Genomic DNA, 21,202 nt, shown 5'->3' with positions numbered 1-21,202 from the left:
CGCTTACTCTCTCTCTAGCTCCTTTTTGTTCTTGAGTTAGTGAGGAAAACTGCTGAGAATTGACGAATTTCCCTTGTGGTATTTGTGTAAGAGATGTTGGGTGATTTAATAAAAGATTGTTTGTGAACGATGACGGATATTTTTAGCCGTGAATTGGGATATTTTTAAAAGTCGCGACATTTTCCTAATCTCTCGTGATGATTCCAAATTCTATGTATATTTGGGATTGTTTTTTTAACACGGTTTTTTGAACTATGCGGACGACTCGAAACAAGATCGAACTCTAAAATCCTACTAACAAAAAAAACAAGAAAAAAGAAAAAATATATATTCAACTCTTCGTTTCAGTAAATTAATCTTATTGTGCAATTGCGAACAAAATCATTAAACCTTCTGTTTTCGATTAATTTTTCTACGTTAGGACATTGATATGTTCATTCATGAAACAACGTGCCAAGATTACAAACCAAATTACTTTTTTGTGCGACAAGATTACAATTGCTTGGTGCATCTGAACAACATGAAAATAGCTCTGAAGTATTGTCAATCAAAGTTAGATTTACAGTCACAAATCACTCTCAAATTGATCCATTAGTCGGCACGGTAAATGCCACGAATAATCAAACTATGCACCATTTCACACAACGCCATGTCCCCTGGGTTAGTCCATGATAGAAGTGTATTTTGCAAAATTCTGTACTGCAGCAAAGTATCCAGTTTTTGCTTCTTGTGCAATATTATTTCTAAAATAAAGAACATTTTCTGAGTTTACACAGAATTAATTAAGGAAGCATTTTAAAGAAATTCATTGAGAGAATGTTCAAGAGAATTAAGACTTTCATGGACTTCGTAATCCAAATTTGTTTTGCAGTTATGAGTTTAAAAATCGAAAAGATTTGTAATAGGGGGAAGTGGGGTATTTTTGATTTGGGGTATTTCTGAAATAGGACTTTTTTCTCCTATTTTTAAATGGAACTGTGCCTAATTATAATGGAATTTTGTTTCACAATTGGTTTGTGAAGCTAAATTGCGTTGTGGTAAAGTCCAGGTAAAAACAGAAAAAAAAAATATTTTGCAGTATTTTTCGTGAATGTTGATGAATTCCTATTGGATCCTTACGTAATGCTCGACAATCGTGTAGGGGAAACTGGGGCACCACCAAACACGGGGTACCACCAAACACTAATTTCTAAACTACTTGGACTATCTCGGCCATTCCTTCAGTGGACAAGCATCCCTGTAGTGCCTATAAATTCCTATATGTCTTATCCTCTGAAGTCGAATATCCGATTAAAAAATCGCAGTATTTGGTGGTACCCCGTGTTTGGTGGTGCCCCAGTTTCCCCTAAACCACAACAAAGTTTGTAAAAGTTTGTACTTTTTTCACAAACATTTTTCGTAAAACGATCACTTGACGAGCATTTTTTTGTTCTTTTACAAACATTTGTTCGTAAATTTCGCAAACATGCCAAAAATGTTTGTAAAATTTTGCCATTTGTTTGTAAAGTTTTGTCATTCAAGCAAACATGTATGAATAAATGTTTGTAACAGAAGTGATATTTTAGTGATTTTCAATGGTTTGTTTAATCAATAGTTGACAGAATTAGTCAAAATATTAACCATTTTTGATAATTTTTTAGTATTTAAAAAATTGACAAGAGAACTTGAACATAATGTAGTTTTTACATTATTTTCTCGTGTATGACCTGACGTCACTTGATCTTGCTATTGATCAATTTTTTTTTAACTGTTTCTGGACAATGACTTTCTTCAAACAGTCTAATTGTTTGATTTACTGCATAGAATTTAGTGCTACCATTCGGTGGAGTAACCACTTATCGCCATGTTTTGGAAAAACGGGAATTAATTTTATAACAACTTTTGAACCCTTTTTACAAGATAACTCAAATTTGACACAAAGTTACTTAGATGTATTAGCTGCAGATTCGTGAAAACAATAGTCCTCCAATTTAACCCTGGACTACTTAATTTTGGACTACTGGACCCTGGACTACTGATTTTTATTAACAATGCAAAAATAACCACTTTGTCGCCACTTTTTACCACTTTTCGCCAGTTCTGTAACCACTTCTCGCCACCCACTTGGAAAGGTTCAAATTCAATTATTTTGGACAATATTATGCAAAGAATACATCCAGCATTTCTTTTTCCTCATGATCGCCTTATTATTACTCACATTAAATGATTTTTCTTCACTTTTATTTGAAAAATCAAACTATTGGACGCCTATTGAAAAGCTATGGCGACAGGTGGTAAAATCATTCCAAAATATTACAACTTATCGCCATGCCTCATTTTTATACAAATATAATATAAAATGAAATATTAATTTAACTAAATATAAATTTTATCTATTCTACAAGTGTAATAAAATATTTAATAGACAAATAATTTATCAAAAAGGGTACATTTTGCTTGATGAAAATTTGATAACACTTAGTATATTGGGTAAGAAATATTGGATTCGATGCACTTGCTTAAAATACTGCTCTAAGAAATGATCAAAATCGTAAATTCAAAACGAATAATTACTATTTTTCGACTCTATACATAGCAGCAGTAGAAATATGTACAAGTAACTTTGCGTCTCATTTATTTCATAAATCGCGAAAAAATAGCGATTTTAATATAAGTGGCGAAAAGTGGGGCACTTACTGGCGAGAAGTGGTGATTCCATCCTATTCGAATTTTGTGAAGACAAATTTTAAAAGGGTATCAGCGTTGTAAATCCTAATATTTGAGTTCCTTTACTTACTGAATGAAAAATCAAAAGTAATAAAGAAATTAATAATTGAAAATAGTAATTTGTAGGGGTTCCACATGCAGGTTAATTTGAGTAGTTCAACAGTGTTTTAAAGCTCTTTCATAAAAAGGCGGCAAATCTCTATTAAACAATCTAATAGGGTAAAGTGATACAAGTTAGACATAGTGTTACAAGTTGGACAATTCGCCGGTACAAGTTGGACAGGGATTTTTTCTTGATAAATACAGTACTAAATTTTCTTAAAGCACAAGGAACCAAATTATAAAACTAAAGCATTAAAAATATACAAATGAAAATCAAGTACTAAATTTATCAATAAAAAAATCCTGTACAATTTGTACCATTGCATTGTCCAACTTGTACCACTTTAACCTACAGTAACATATCCAAATCCAACTATAAAAATTATGAAAAGATTTTAACTTATACGTTAAAATAGTTTTATTTAGTTTTACGTTTTAGTTTTAAAAAGAAAGCATTTAATAAGTATTAAGTAATAGACGCCATAATCCATTAGGATTGCTTTTAAAAGAAATCCAAAAAATAAAAAAAATCTAGGTTTGGTTTTTGTGAACTATCAATAACTATGTTTTTTTGGAAGGGAAAGAAATATTAAGTAGAATAAAAGATGTGTCTGTCTAATGCTGAGGTTGGTACCTTGAACCGTGCATCTTCTAGGTTATAGCCAGAAAATTGTCAAAAACTATTAGGTTTTTATTCCAAATCTTCAGCTTCGAGGGCTGTAATACATAAAAATATTATCAGTTGAATCAGTAACTGTACTAACTGCATTTGCTTTGTGTCTGCAATCTGCATTCGTTCACAACATCGCACAGCGGTGTGTCATTTGCAACGAATGCTGCCACAAAGATATGCAGTTAGCACAATTTCTGATCCAAACAACGATATAGGGGAAAGTGGTCTGCCTTTGAATGCGGCAGCCTTTGAATATTGTAATTTTTTCATTTTTCTTTAAAGCATAAATTCTTTTCTATTAACTATTAGATAGCTATTCATAATCCTCACAAGTCATAAAAAAATGCAGACCCTAGCTCTTATTTTCTAGGTGCTAGGGCAAAAAAACCAAACTGAGCTCTAAACTGTAATTTTGATGTTCCACAATTCATGTGTTTTTTCATAATCAAAATAATTTTTCGAACAAATCTTCTATTGTGAGTCATAGAAGGTTATTCTTGGATGGTATTTCTCCAAATACATTTAGATTCAGATGAGACAAATTTTGTGAGTGATAAAAGTTTACAAATATTGCTCTACGGCAGCCTTTGAATCTTAATTATCACTCAGAAAAAGGCAGTTCTAACTTTGTATGGGATTTGCAAAAATACAGCTCTTGTCTGTAAGAATATTTTAAGAGCCGAATCAACCTAAACATGTCGTGCTTTAAATTAAGAGCTGCGTTCTAAAACAAATCAACTAAGAGCTGGCGTGTCTTGAGCGAAATATCATCTCACTAGAAAATTTCCAGAGACTTTCAGTGCTGTCAAATGGCAGACAAAATAATTCACAGTGCAATTAATTCGCAAAGTTGTGATTGTTTTCGCGAGTTTTCTCAATGAAATTATAGTGAAAATCTGTGGAAGAAGCCTCTATAAGTAGTGAAGTGTCTTGTGATTCAAAAAAATACAGTGCCGACAAGGATTTTGCGATAATTAGGTGAATTAATGCTCGAAAAATACAAAAATATTTTTTTCTGAAAAATAAAACATTGTGTTTCACAAACTCGCTCGTGTCTCTGGAGTGTTGTGTGATAGTTATTTTTTATTTAGAAAACTTATATAGTGAAATATTCAAAAGATTTTTGCGAGGTGGTTCCCGTCAAAAAAAAACTGCAAACATGTCGGACACCTTGCTCATTAATAGTCGAACGGAAAAAAATCTTCCCAAGTGTGAGTCTTTATTTAGACAAAAATTGATTAATTTCACTTTTAGATTTTAAAAGAAAATTTATGAATTTAAAATTATAGAATAAAAGGTGTATACGGTGATAATTAAATAAAAATAAAAAAAACGTGAAATTCAATTGCATTTTTTCATTATGAGTGTACGTCAATTTTGTTGCAATACAGCAGAGAAAATCTGATACTGAAATCAAAACTCGATATGCTTTGCTCCAAGCCCTTCTCAGTACTTAAAATTCTTCTAGAGACTATTTTTTCCATCTGTGAAAATTCAAAGACTGTACGTACTTGAGCCAAAGCATATTCTAAAATAAATGCTTTACTTCAAGTAAAATAGTCTTTAACCCAACACACAAATGCCCGTTCTTGTTTCAAGAACTAAATTAAGAGCTGTTTCCACAGAGCTCTTTTCTGAGTGATGTGTGCCTTTGAATCCTCTCTTTACATACATTGAAACATCTGACAGCTTCCTGTCCGGGAGCAGAATAGAACTTCTACTTTGGTCCGACGAATGTCATACAAATACTTATAACATGCTATCTTGCTCCGGCCAGGATGTTTCAAACTGACAATTGTCAACTTCAATTGCGTTTTATTACAAATTTTCAAGTGAAAAACAGTGCTTCAGAAAAATGTAAAAAATGTTGTTGTATAATGACTTTTGACTACAGTGATTGTTTTATTGAGTGCATTAGGGTTCATGCTAATCAATTATGGGCCGTTTAATGTTACAGACCTAATATTCTCAGTGAAAGATTAAGATTCAAAGGCTGCCTAACCACATTCAAAGGCAGACCATGCAGGCTGCCTTTGAATATATCGACATCACATTTTCAAGTTCCTCACAAGGAAAAACTGAGGACTTGCGGTCCTGAATGGGGTAAGCATAGAAGCTTAATGAACAAGAGAATTTTTTGGTGTAGTGCAAAGTAAAACTCCTTTTGTAGTTTACTCTGAAAAAAATCTCAAATTTTGAACATCATTTTACGTTCAAAGGCAGACCACTTTCCCCTAATAAAATTATAAGTCCCAGAAACTATCATGTTAAAGTTTTAATGCACTTTAAACTTGTTAAAAAAAGAACCTACAATACAAAAATTTGTGTACACATAAAATAAATTTGTGTAACATAAAATAAGTGTAAAAAAGGAAAAAGTTTCGTTTGGAGTCTACAATAAGCAATATAAAATAGACATATACAATTACATATTTAACAAGTATCCTAGTAAAAAGATTCATTACGTTGAACAATTGCTATGGTATAATATATCGGATGAAAAATTTTCGATACTGATTAGAATTTACATGCACTATAAATTACTCTAAAATCCTCGAAAACATATCGATGTTCTTGGGGTTGATGCTATTATGCTGCACTTACAGTTTTGATATTTGAAATTGTATCAAGTTCTAAGTAGGTTGATTATAGCGAAAAAATTCCCTTATCTTTGAATATTATTTTCTTTGAAAGTCTCAAAAGTTTGTTGATGGATTAGATGTTGCAAATTATTTACCCAAACTACAGACTAGAATGGTTAAAGTGTAGCAATGGTGTTGCAATGTTGATTTGCGATAATATCACTTGCAAGACAGACAAGGCCGAGAAAGTATATATGATCTAAATATTGTCATTTTAATAAATTTGCCATTTTCTGTAGAGTCAGTCATATGAAACACTTTAATTAATCAAGAGATTGGATCACCACACGATATTTTCACAAGAACTTGCTGTTCTCCTTCTCAAGGATTGAACTCTCTTTATCCAAAGTTAGACACGATTTATTGCCCAGGAGTATCCTTAATTAATCACACATCCTCGATTGAACACCAAAAGAGGCTGAGAAATGGTTTAATTCTCAGTGTCTGTCTTTATCAATTTCTTTAGAGATTAGGAATCGAGGGGAAGGTTCTGTGGAAGACATGTGGTAAAATTTGGTGAATCTCTTGAGTATGGTGCTCACCTCCATTCGAAGGCATTTCGTGACCAAATCCATTAGAGCATCCTATCTAATTGAGCTTCCATATTTCATAAGCGGGACACGACGGAATGACGACCAACTTTTCTCAGTGTTGAGTTAGCAACTGCTTCGAAGTGACACACCAAGAGATGCTCCAATCTCGGAATTGTCTCAATGCCCACGTCCAATTATACTCAATCTCCGAATATCAAACCCAATTTCGGATTCAGTTAATCTCACTTTTGTTATTCTTTAGTAATTTCATGAACATCAGATTTCAAGCTTTTGTGAGAATTTTCATTGTTTTATATATAGTGGCAAAAATCTCATTTCAATCAAAAGTTTCATAATTTTCAATGGAAATTTTGCTTTGAATATGAAAATATTTGTTTATGGTATTAAAAACCATTCGGCAGATTACGAAAAAGAATGAGCAAATAAATATTTAAATTTAATTAAAATTAACTGAATGTGGGGTGTATTATTATGATGATGAAGTGACTAATGGAGCTTTAGATAGAATAAACAAATAACACGGTTTTTATTAATTCCTTTTTATTGGTGTTCAAACTGGTGTTCATAACTCTTTGAATTCGAGCAGTAAAAAAAGAAATAAAAATGTGCACAATTTTTAATCTATTAACAGTTCCATGCTCAAACGGTACGACATATCGACTTTTGGTCTACCGTAATCATCCCCCCCCCTTCCCTCATAACCGAGAATTTTCGAATAGCGTTTTTTCTTTCTTTCTTTTTTTCCTTTTTTATCAATATTTTAGTAAAGAAACTGCTTTCTGTGATTTAATTAATTTAACAAATTTCTCAATTTCAAAGGTCGTTCGCATTTACCTTTTAGCTCAAGAAGATAAACTCACAAATTATTTTGTGCTATAATTACTTTTGAACATTATAAATCTGTCTTTATATCTTGGTTTGAATCTAGAAGTGATATAGCTAAATTTACTCAATGCTTTGAATGTGCTGGAAATCTTCCCCAACAACTTGTTATACTTTCAGTAGACTTTAAGTTCAAGATTAAAACATAATGTTGAACAAGTTGAGAAAAATATACAAAAAGTCGTATTTAAGAGTTGCTGCATGATTTTTTATTCCCAAATGAAGTAAATGTTTTTGTAGAAGGTATTAACCCTCTAACGGTGTTTTCTTTAATATGCGAGAAAAAGTTCTAAAACCATGTTTTCTAGGATAATTATTATCCAATAATGTCGAAAAAACCATCCATTCTTCAGTATCTTTTTTAGTTTAGGCGATAGGTGAGAAAATATAAAAAAATTTTTGAAACTCTATTTGCTTCTAAAATTCACATTTTTAGTTTTTTCAATTTTTTTTAAATAAAATATACAAAGTAGAATGATATATCTTTCAGTAAAAAATAAATTTATTTTAGTCAGATAACTTTAAATCGGTCTTTTTATGGAAATTGGAAATGAGTTTTTTTGCACTAATATTTTTTGTAGCTTTTTCTCTGACCTGTCACACAAAACTGGGAATAGCAACAAAACGAAGAGTCAAAATGAGTTCAAACTTTCAAGAAATTTTTATAAGACTATTACCGAGGACACTATAGCATTTTTAAATAAATAAAACCTTTATTGTCGCTGTAAATGTGATTTTTGTGAAGACCGCCTGGAGGCGGTCTTAACCGTTAGAGGGTTAAATTATCTTATTTGTGGTATCGGGTCTGTATTAGGTTTAATTAAGAAATTTTGTCTAGTCACTTTTTAGAAATTTTCCAATTTTCGACTCTTTTACTATATTTTTTTTTTAATTTTACCTTATAATAGGAATTGATTAAATTTTTATAGCTTAATAAATGAATATTAGAATAGCTTTTCAGACTTTCGACATTTACATTATGTAGGTTTTGCTGTTCAAGAGATGAGAATACTTGTGAATGAGTTTAAATCTTACATATCGAGCCCACATTACGCATAATTTTCAAGCTTTGGTATTTCACAACAAATTGTCTGAATTTCAGCAAATCTTCTCAGTCACGCATTTTACCAAAATCATGCACTAATTTTCCGCGGTAATTTCTGAAATTCCGTGTTTCAAGTTCTGTGTCAGAATTTTTCATATTTCCTTTCGTTTAGAAATTTATATTTGTGTCAGTCTTTGATGATGAAGAGATGATGGATCTCTGTGACGTCAGAATTTCCCAGGGAATTTGCGTAGGAAATAGAATACTTCTGACTAATTGGCGCAAATTTTTCTACTTCAAGGAGAATGGAAGACAATGTGTCTTTTTTTTTACTTTCATGAAATTCCCTCGTCGACCAGTTTAAAGTTGATAGAGAACAATAGGACAATTCGCTAGCAAAGTTATTTGAAATTGTCCTAAATTTCTTCGTTGATTGTCTGGCAAACATTTTGTGTTTATCGAGAGAATTTTCCAAGAAGAAAATCGACAGAAAAGAAGACAAAAACGTCTACTTAGGGCACCATTTCAATTGCCCATCCCAGTTATTTCGGGTTGTTTGATAAATTTACAATCACGCGTCATAAATATCTCATGGATTGTCAATTGATCGACACGGCTTTTTGTCTGTCACGATCCCGTAAATGAACTTTCCCGTACTTTGAGACTCAAGTGTTGTGACTTAGTCAGTTAAAAAAAAAGAAGAAAAAAAACAAAATAAAATTGACGAGAACTGTTTGAAAAGTGATAGGGAAGTTGAAGAATGATTTTTATCATCGTCAAAAATATTTCATTCTTTCCTTCAATGCATTTCACGTATTTGTGTCATGATATTACGCGAGATTGAGACTCATATTGGATTTACTATATTTTGCGATACAACTTACAACTGGGAAAAATTTGAAAAAAGTATTTATTATCTAATTGTTAATTTATATATATATTTGCTATCTTGGGAAAGTTCTTGGGTCATATTGTCTTTCATTGATAATACTCTTAGAAGTAGTAGTAGCAAGTTATAATTGAGAAACTTACATGAAATTGTTTACTTTCGTGAGTCTGATACTTTGCTTGAAAATTACACATTGCAGGTGTGAATATTAAAGAATTACAGTTTTTTTTAGACTATGAAAATAATTATAAAACCTACAAAAAACCACAAAGCCGTGCCACTATAAACTTTAAAATTTTCAACTATTTTTGTAGTCATTAATTGTTTTAAATAAGGTTTTGTAATTTATATTTTTTCGACAAATACACAACTTTGTGTTTTTTTTTTGGCATTTTTGGCAATACGATTATTACACTGAGAAGAAAACGGGTGTGCGATTAACTTTTTTTGCTCACAATTTTAACACTTTTTAGGTGTAAAAATATATCAACATTTTTTAATGTTAATTTTAAACCTTTTAAGGGTAAAATTAACATGAAAAAGGGTAACTTTAACCCCAAATACACCTAAGAAGCATAATATTTAGACCGGAATGTTATTTTAACTTTTTCGGATTTCTCTCAGTGTATGGTTTTATTATAGTTTTACATGCTAAAGCGTGTCCACGACAAAATTGTTCCCAAGAGAAATGATTTAAAAATAAAAACTACACAATATAAAAAAAAGAAAAATATTTTTTGAAACTTTAATTGTTGTTAGATTTATTAGATATATTAGTTTTTTTATTCAAGTATTTGATTAGCGAAATCTCGAATCTTCTTCATAAGTCCTCTCATTAAAGTCTGTATAAAATCATCACCGCGGTTCTAGGTTGTTTCATTCCATTTTTTCTTGGAAGTCCTCGATGCTCTCGCCGTGTTTAGGCTTCTTCTTCAGATCGTATTTGATAATAGCCCAATATGTTTCAACTGCACGGAGATTTGGAGTGTTTGGCGGATTCATCTCCTTGGGTACATAACGAACGTCGTTCTCCTCGTACCATTCTTTGGTTGCTTTTGAGTAATGGAACGACGCCAAATCTGGCTAGAAGATCGGGGATATGTCATGGCATCTGTACAAAGGCAACAGGCGTTTTTGGAGTCACTCCGTGATGTAAATTGACGAGTTCATGTTGCCCTGCATGAAGAACGCCTTGCTTTGACGTCCACATGAGCAGATCGCCAGATGCACCCACTAAAGCCAGACATCATCTTATCGTGGAGCTTTCGAGCTCGTGTTTGATTTTTTTTTCACAAGACTGGGAGAAAATTTAAGTTTTTTAGCCATATCCCTCACAGATGTCGAAGGATTGTTCTTTTACTGCATGATCTTTTTTTTCTCCAAATCTCGATCTCCAATACCCCGATTTTTTCCACATTCAAGTTTCTGGGCAAAGGTTTTACTGTCGAGGAATCGAAGAATCACCCTCCGGACGGTCTGGCGTGAGGTATTTGTGAGTTTTCCAAGGTCCGCGTAATTGATTCCAGGATTTTTTTTGTAAAAACTGAACAGAATTTGATGAGAGTTTCACCAAAATAATATTTGATAATATAATATAATATAATATATTTGATAAAAATATCAAATCATTTGGTACAATCTTAACGTGGACACGCTTTATTATGCCCAAATCCCAATAAATTATGATTTGTAAACATATTTCCGAAATTGCATATGAGACTGGATAAAATGACTGATCAAATTTCAAAAATTGTTTACACAATAAAAACTATTGTGCATTGTTATTGGGCATTATAGTGTAAATAGAAATACACAATGTTGTAAATTTAAATGAATGTGTAATTTTTGTGATAAATAGCATTAAAAAATATATTTTAAAATGCGTGGTACCTCTTATAAACAGTTCCAGCATGTGGCTGAAATTTCTATCTATTCTGCAAATTTTTGTATTCGGATGTAGTATTTATGGTGAAAATAAGGCATAGTGGGAAGTGGGGCTACTTTGAGATGTAGGGTTAGATTGTTATATGACTTTTTCGCCTATTTTTAATGAAGCTGGTCCTTAAATTTATTTATTTAGATTAAAACCCAGTTTCCATTAGAAATGTGAGAAAAAATCGTATAATAATGTAGCCCTACAGCTCAATGTAGTCACATCTCCCTCTACGTAGATTTGGGGTAGCTTTGCAAAAATTGCCACTAAATTTTCATTTTCCTGTGAAGGAAAATTCAAGGATTTCCAGTGATTTTGTGAAGTGGTACTATCAACTTAATAAGTAAGAGATTTTTTGACACAGTGGTATAACTGATTCGTCTTGTGTGGCATTCGATAAAAAATCTTGAAACTTGGACATAATTTTTTGTACGAAGCTTCAGGGGTTCCCACTACAATGGTATTGGACAAAATATTCTGCTGATAATTTTGAAGATTTTGAAAAATCTTTTTCACTTCGACATTTCTTTTTATGCAATTTCGTTAAGGAATATTGTTTTTTTTTTATTGATTTTTAGGCATGTTACAGAAGATCCAAACAAGGAAAAATTTCGACTTTAGTTCATGATGGGTTTTGTTTATCACTTATCTATCCTTCTATCTATCTATCTTTCATATCTTTTAAAGAAAATCTTCCTCGAGTTATTTTGGCATATTTCTAAATTATCGCGTATACACCTTCAATTGAGAATACTCTTTCGACACTTAAAAAAGACTGTCTTACTGACCATCTATTTTGACGAATTGTGAATATTAAATTTGAGAAAAGATCTTTTGAGACAGAACTTAGAATTCTCTCACATAATCTGACATTCTCATGCCATCCGTTTTGCATCTCGTTAATATACATTTTCTCTCATGATTGTAATAAATCAAAAATTAAATTTTAACTTTAGACCAGACAGAACAGAAAGCTTACTCCTTCTTCTTACTTCGTGAATGGATAAATGTGTCAGCTGTTTGCGCTTAAATCATTCATAAATGAGTTACAATTATTGTCCATGATTCTTGTATCATACATTTATCATGTAATTTAGCAAAGTATTCTAATGTCCTATTAAAAAAAAAACTTCATGTTGTTAGTGAACTTTGTGTGACAATTTTGAAAGCCAAATTGCAATGAACATATTGTAGAGAATATATAATTACTGGAGTTATTCCAATTAGATGTACATACTTTCCTCAGTTTAATCCTTTTCTACAAAAACATTATGGTATAATTTTAGTAAAAGTATTAACAAATTGCCCTCCCACATGGATTCAATCCAAGAAAACTTCTTCCTAGTATCAACATTAATCCCCTAAAATAGCTTCTTGTTGTTTTCTCGTTCAAAATTATAATTGGATATGTGAATGAAGACAAAAGATATATCTGGTGCATTTTCCAAATGCAAAATCCTTAAATAAGTGCAACTAGCAGTGAATCAACTTAAGTTTGTATCTTTCACCACATTCTTGCAACACGCATAAGATAATTGATCCTATCAATCTTGACACTGTACATGTGCATATTCCTCGTGTTTTGATTTTAATTAAACAGACGTTTTAATATAATCCACACACATGTTGCGGCTCATTCATTTGCATAGGCAATCCATGAGACATGGCACAAAAAAAAAGTTAAGGGTGAATTTTTCATGTCTCTTCACACACCATTTTTCGGATAGAGGCCTTTTTCTACCACACTATTTGGAATATGCAAATTTTTGCAAGAGCTTTTTGGTACATATCACCCCATCAAAATGTAAAAAAGCCTAATGAATATCTGAGAGCTTTGTGCTGAGTGGTAATTTATTCAATGATTTCTGAATGATATATCCTATTGCATCCTTTCAAAAGAGTCTATTCTGCCTTTTAGTTCTATGTTTACTAATTTTTTTTTACTTTGTATTTGATACTAGAATATAACTCTAACTAAAATACACATACGTAATGTTTTATGTAATGGACTGTTTACATGACAGGACAACATTTTAACATTTATGTTACTTTTTTAGAATCCTTATTCAAATTTTAGAAAAATGCACAAAAAGCTGATTTTTAAATTGAATTAGGGTAGACTGGGGCAGTAGTAAACACGAATCGTTATTCGTGTTGACCATTACTTCAGTGAACAAGGATCCTTATAGTATCTATAAATTCATGTAGGTCTCGTCCGTAAACTACTCCGTGTTTACTATTGCTCCAGTTTCTTCTACTTTGCTAATCTCTAATTACTCTACTTTATTTTTACTGAAATATATTTTTAAGACGAAATTAAAGCAAATAAATTTACTAAGAACTTTTTGAGACCGAAAGGCTTTTATACCATGTCAGTAGTGAATCTATCGGGAGGTTTTGTCCAATATATCTACAATGTTTAATTCTTAAGCTGGGACAAGTGGAACAAAAAGTTTTTGAAACATATTTAGTTTTTTTTTATGGGACATAAAAACATATCACGCAATATTCTGTGGTAGATGTAATATAATATTAGATAATTTTATATGATTTTTAGAAGATTCGAAAGAACACTAATATTTTAATTTCATGTCAATCTGATAGAAATTTGCATGGCTTAAGTCTTAAGAATTAAAATTTACAGCATGATTCCAATAGTGTCAATCCATAAAAAAATTAAATACATTTGAAGAGGAGCTGAAAAGGGACCCATGCTTTGCGAAATATTTGAACTTGCGCCTTGGGATACTATTATATACAGCAAAAGCAAATTCGTTTAATTTACAATATACCAATTGACAATCGATTTAAACCGATTTATAAATAGCTCAGAAGATCACCCAAATTAGCTATTAGGAGTAATACACTTGATTTTCCGACAAATGTTGCTCACCGGTTCCTAACCGATTGGAAATGGTTAAGATTTGAAATAAATTCAAAGACCTTTTTAACGAGCCTAAACATGACCTGATTCGGTTGAGAAATACGTTTTTAGAGCCTATTTAAGCTTTGACTTTGAAAAATCGTTATTAGGAATGATTCAGCGGTATTTTTGTATATGGACGAAATGTTCGCCTAGATAATTTCTGAAACATATCCAAAAATAAAAAAAAAATGCACGAAACGTTCTTGAGCAATCCCAGAGATCTAAAATGTTGCAGAAATATGTAGTCAGACTATTGGTGTCGTAGTTTAATTTTGTAGGTTGATTTATGCCTGTTTTTTGTTGCAAAAATATTATTACAGGAAGGCTTAGCTTTAAGTCTCACTTATAGTTAACTATTCTTCAATTTTTAACACAGATGAAATACCAAAACAGTTAAGCAACCCGTATAATTTTATCAGTTCAATTTTATCAGAACGTCTAGTAAATATTTGCAATACTAAAAATTACTATTTTTTAGGATCATGACTAAATTACACACTTATTGACAGTTTCAGTTTCATGTAGGGTATGATATTTGAACTCCTCTCTTTAACCTTTCCTCTCTTTAAACTCGTACCTCTGCTTATCATTTCAAAAATTTCGTAAGGTTGTGAATGAAAATAAAAGCAATTATAAACAAAAAGCACATATGGGCGTAGTTTATAATGAGGCGTAGCATAACTAAATTTAGTTTTTGCAATCAAAATCAGAAATAATTGATTTATTTTCATAATATTTTAGATAATTGTATTTTTTTAGTATTGTTTAAATGCAGAAAATACTTATAGTCTCGTGGATTATTATAAATACACTTATTCAAATAGAATTTCTATTGATATATTATGCTTCATTAATTGAAATTTCAAATATTGTATTTTATTGTCAAATTAGTGACAACACTGACGTGTTATAATAATATAATAGTTTTTAGAGAGCACACTAAAAAAATATTTTCTTTAAACAAAAGTTTTGAAACTAAAAATAATTCAGTTCCAAAAAAATTAAAGACATTTTCAGCATCCCTGAAAACTACAGCCAATTTCCTTCAAAAAAACAATTTTTCAAGAAAATTGTTTCCAATGCGTAAAGGTCTTCAGAAAGATTTCAAAAGTTAGGGGAATGTAGGCAGGCTTCGCACGTGTGTGCTTTCAAACGATGTGAATTTTCTCTTTATTTCCAAAGAGTTGGTTCCGAATTTCTTAGCCATAAGTTAAGTAATTATGAACCTTATCTTCATTGTAAAAATAGGCAGCCAAGCCCTTCTTTCCTAGGTGCTAGGATCACAAATAGAAAATTGACCCAAAATGGGTAATTTTAATGGCACATATTTCATTTGATTTCTCATATTTAAACTCATTTCTAAAAAAAATCACTTACACAGTGGATGAAGAGTATACTAGAGATGATATTTACGTAATGACTTTTTGCATCGGAGGGAAATTATTTTCACGGTGCCGGAAAATTCGCAAGTACTACACTGTGTGTGGTTTCAAACACTGAATGTGTGAGCATTCGCATATGCATCCGGCAACTTCAGATTGAAAACCATAACTTCACTAAAGCCTCATAAGCCACAGGGAGACAATCCTGGACATTTCCTCTTCGACAGGCGTGTAGTTTCCTGCCCATCTCCATGAGACGACGTTTATTCACAGTGTGAACCGTGTGAACATGCTCACCATTAGCCTGGGACTCAATGTCACTAACTACTAACTAAACTGCTACCATGCTAAAAGATATCGAAAAAATTATGAGCCACTTTAAACATTTGCAATAAGAATTAGGAAAACCAAACATTTTACTCACAAAGCGAGTGTTACTCGAACACTCTGAAAAACACAGAAGCTTATCACCTTTCTTAATATAATTTATGCAACCTTTAGGAAAACAAAACAATATTAACATAACCTCTACAATGTTCCGGCGATTCCAGCTGACCAGACGATTAATTTTGACAGTTTAGTCGATTTTCGATATTTATTTGGAAGAAAAAACAGTGCTCCAGAAAATGTGGAAAAAAGTGTTTTAAAGATCTTCTTTTAGTGCAGTGATAGTTTCCGCGGGTTCACGGGGGTACAGTATAACCGTAGGCAAATAATTCTTAATTGTGGATAAAATTTATTTCGAGAAAAAAAGCAATGACGAACCCAAACCCCCCATCGTGTGAACGCTGGCCCCGGGGGCAAGAATCGCACAAATCGTCATATTTTTTTCATTTTCCTATCCAGGAAAAACCAACAATTCTGTGATAGTGGACTAGGCATGCATAGAAACCTAAAGGATCACAGATTTTTTTGGTGTAGTGCAATTTATTGCCCATTTTACAGTTTAGTCAGAAAAAAATCCTGAATATGAAGCACGAAAAAACGTGCGAAGGCTGCCTACATTCCCCTAGAGACAATAAAAGAAAACAAACCAACTCAAATATTTTATGAACTTGAAGATATTATATTTACGCAAATATAATGCTTAACTATTATTGTTTGACTCTATCAGATTAGCTTCCAATATTACAATATTTCATATTTTCTTGCTGCAAAATTCCTCTTTAAATTAGTACTAATTCGCATTGGATAAATAATTTTGTTCAGTAATTTCGAGAATTCTCTGAATGAAATGACTCACATTCCAAAACATTCTATAAATTAACATAATATGTATTCTCGTAGACTAAATTCTCCTCTTTCTCAAAGACTTGACTATCCGAATTGTCGATTGGTAACTATTTTCAGTTCATTAATTGTGATATTTATATTTGTGGAAAACATTTTCACGTGGTTTTTGGCTCAATTATAAGCCATAGAGTGGTTGTCTCTTTGAATTAACTTGCACTGAATTGTCAGTTGAATCTTCTGATTTAAAATGTGGTGAAGTCAATTTATACTTTGTTAAATATATTTTCAATGTAATAGAGAACCACCACATTGAAACGGAAATGCTTTGGCGGCTCAATTGGAATATTTGCTGTATAACGATAGCAATTATTCATTGGGGACATGCAATAATGGACCACAATCACAATCCACAATAATTATCTATTTACTCACTATTTCTGCACTTACATTGCATTTTCGTAATGGTTTACTCGTGTGCGTATATTTGTTTAGATGCCGAGGGGTTAAAATTATTTTTATTTTGTAGATCTGGGAAAATTTGATGTTATTAGTATTTATGATGTTGTTTCAATAAAAAAATGTCTAGAAATTTCGCTTACAAGATGACCTAGATGACCTAGAAAAATCCCAACATTTTTTGCGGAACCTTAATAGGAATAGGGTAAGTGTGCCAAATTCCGGTCAGTTTGCAATTTCGGCCACCTTTTTTGTTCCTCGAATTTCCATGAATTTTTAGTTTATACATACTCTAGAGATTATACAATGCAAAAGAATAACAAAAAATGGAGCTTCAACAAACAGGATGACGTGAAAAAGGCATTGGAAGAATTCCTAAAGGGCAAGGAACTATGAGAATGAAGGTGGCCGAAATAGGGCACCAAAGCTATGTCTACATTTTCATTCATTTTAAAATGTATTAAGAATGATTTTCAGAGTAAATAAAGACGATAAACTGTCTGCAAGGTTCGAAGCAACACTCCTTAAGTAAAAAAATCAATTTCTATTAATGATATTACATTTCAAACTTGAGACTTTGCGGTTGCATCCAACTATGCCGAAATTTGGCACATTTACCCTAGTAGAAAAATTTGTGATAAAATCACATTTTCAATATTTTTTACAATTATAATTCTATATTTATTTAATATTAGTTCTTTCAATAATAAAAAATGCCCTGTTTTATCAGAATTGTATAGAATTTTGGGTCATTATGGTATATTTTTTGTTTGTTTAACACTATCGTTTAACAACGGGAATGTTTTGGGTTTTAAAAAATAGTTTAAGCTCTTAAATTTTATAAATATAAGTTTACATTTCTTATGTATTATATAATTAAAAATATTTGATTCAATTATAGAAAAAAATCATTATTTTTAATTCTTCTGGTCAATAACTTCGATACTGTGTATATTCTAAATATCTTCGCATACCTCTACATTACATTAAGGGGTTACATGGGTCTCTCTGGTCAAAAAAATCATTTTTTTTTAATTTTTTTTATTTTATGGCATAACATTTGAGAAATATTTCCTGAAAATTTCAAGTCAATCGGAGTAAAACTCTCAGAGATAGAGCAGTTTTAGTTATGCATTCCGCCCGCGCGCGCATATTGTTGTAAAACTTTAACCGCATTTTTCTCAAAACACCGTTTTACAATGGGGTATTAAGATTACGATTACGAGTATGGTAAGATTACTCAGAGTCTACTGAACTGATCTTTCTGAAATTTTACACACTTGTTTTAAGAAGTATTATGTACTGTTTGAATGCAGGATTTGCACTTCCTTTAATCATAACAATTTTTACAATACAAAATGTGTTGAAAAATAGGGTAAAATTGATATATTTTATACAAACTTTTGCCAAAAACCCAAATTTTGTTCTTTTTTTTTTAAATCCTTCGTTCATCCAGGGGTCCAACTAATCCTATAACAGAGTATATTTGGTTTTTTGATTTCTGATAAACCTACTGGAAGAAATCCTGCCTACCGCAAGGTCTGTTTTTTGAGGAATAGTTCCGAAAATCAGCTACCAACGGTCGAATTTTCAAATTTTTTTTTTCTTAAATTTTGTTCTAAATTTACTCTTTCATATACCAAAAGTTGGAATTTCTAAAATATTTTCGACACAATAAATTATTATCAGAAAAAAGGCCTATTTTTTTACCTGAGAGACCCATGTAACCCCTTAACCTGATTTATAATACAATATTTCAACTAAAGGAGCAAATTCTTAGTCGAATCTGATTGATGAAGTCGAACATTTTTTTTTAATTATATATCTTTATAATAAAGATGATTTAGCATATTTGTTTCCTTCACAGATATTTCTTCAAGTTTGAAACCCCTCAACATGTTTTCGTGAGAATACAAATTTATGCTGAAAATTTTAATATAAAGTTGACCCTAATTTTCCTACAATAATCATCTCGAAAATTTCAATACAAAGTAATAGTTATTTCATCCTCTCTATATAGCAGCTATTTTATTTACTTTTTTGTCATTCTCAAATTTTATTATTCTTCTCTCGAATTAATTTTTCTCTCTTTTTTAATTCACAAAAGACAATGTTGTTGTGTGTGTGTGTCTGTTTCATTTTTGTTTTCAATTCAGTTTTTTTTCTCTCTTTATGTTGGTTTTATTTTTATTTGTCTTTTCTCTTTCTTTTCTTTTTTCTTCTTTTAGAACTTGAGAGTATCGACACTGCTTGCATATTCAGTAGCCGCAGTAGTTCAAGTACAGTATAAAATAATTCAGTTTCTGTTTTATAGTGATATACCTACCATCTTCATTAACTTTTCCATCATTAACTAAAAATAATGCTATATGAGAGGATGGTCTTGTGTTTGGTTTGTGCCAGGCTGTCGGACCAATTGAGCTACTATACAATAAAATTCAATGAATGTATTAAAAGCCATTAATCTAGCTTCAAGCGTGAATGAATTGATAATTAACTTGGGAACCTTACAATGTTTAAGTTTTGAGAATAGAGAGATTTGGGACTATTATCTACTTTATATTTTCACCCGAATATTTTCCTTCTCTATTGACTTCTTCTTCTTCTTGTGTCGTGTCTTCAAAATACCATGATGTTCCACATAGCATTGAGCAATTTGTTGGCCACCGTTCAAGAGCCCATCACGAACAAATCCATCTGAATTGTTGGGCGCGTGCATCACTGTGTAGGACATAGAGAAGTTAGGCGTCTTGGGCAATATGGTACACTGCATTGGGTGCCAAAGATAGGGGCCAAAAAGGAAGTTAAGATGATTGAGGATGGACATCTTCGGTGGTTGGAATGGCATCATAAAACTCAAATAAATGCATACAAATTGGTCAATAAAGCCACAAGAGAAGGCATTTCGAGAAGGAAACGGAAACTTATATTGAAGAGAAATTACCATGTCATTTCCAGATGGTATTATTCCTTTAAAATATCAAAAATAACTTTCTTTGGTTATAGACCTACATTTTGATAACTCCCTCTAGCGTCGCAAAGTCTATCCCAAATGAACATTCACCTTTTTCATATATTTAAAAAAATTATCAATCTTTGATTAAAGTCTCAGATCAGGGATTTCCTCACTGAATCACCGCAATAAAAAAACCCAACAACTTAAACCAAAAGAAACTCTGACCAGTGTCCAAAAAGGTCATTTCAAAGTATGTGTGTGCTTTTTATCGCATTGAAAATTCTTCCAATGTCTGAAATCTCGCCGTTTACACCTCGTGAGCTTGAACATTGATGAAGTGGAGGGTGTGAAAAGTGATTTATTCTTACCTCGGTATCGAGAAAAAAATTCATGGCGTCATAGCCCACAGAGACGCCCAATTTCTTGGCCGATAAGAGGATTTTTTTTTGAGAATCATGCCTCCAAGATTTTCGAAGAACCTTGAACCATTTTGATCACATTGGATTGGTTTTATTCGTGTTTCACTTTTATTGATCTGGATACAGTTAGAAGAACATTACGGCGGTATCACACTTGCACATTAAAATTTTAATGTGATTCACATTAATTGTCGCTTGTGAGCGTCCAAATATGTTATTTGTGTCTTTGAGTCACTTAATATTTGGAGTTTTTCTATTTATTGACAAATAAGTGGACTTAGCCTGCAAAAATAAGTTTAAATTTACCTAAAGCATAAATATTTTTCACATTAAAAAATTAAAGAGAAAATCGCATTAATGCTATAAATCAATTTATATCAAATTTTGAATATAAAATGATTCAA

The 21,202-nt window shown here is 31.6% G+C and overlaps 1 protein-coding gene across 2 annotated transcripts in view; it reads left to right on the top strand.

Moving 5' to 3' along the window:
- Window positions 1-21,202, top strand: part of LOC129801913 (thyrotroph embryonic factor) — a 135,582-nt gene that overhangs the window by 14,250 nt on the left and 100,130 nt on the right. Inside the window, exon 2 of one of the 2 annotated variants that reach the window (XM_055847363.1) lies at window positions 19,652-19,702. The exons of the other annotated variant lie outside the window; for it this stretch is intronic. Within the exon in view, the coding sequence (XP_055703338.1) occupies window positions 19,652-19,702 (51 nt within the window). The remainder of the gene's footprint in view (window positions 1-19,651; window positions 19,703-21,202) is intronic. 2 annotated transcript variants of the gene reach the window in all.

Source organism: Phlebotomus papatasi, chromosome 2, assembly GCF_024763615.1.
Source record: "Phlebotomus papatasi isolate M1 chromosome 2, Ppap_2.1, whole genome shotgun sequence".
NCBI lineage: Eukaryota > Metazoa > Arthropoda > Insecta > Diptera > Psychodidae > Phlebotomus > Phlebotomus papatasi.
Note: the sequence above shows the minus strand (reverse complement) of the source record. Positions and strands in the feature narration are given on the sequence as shown.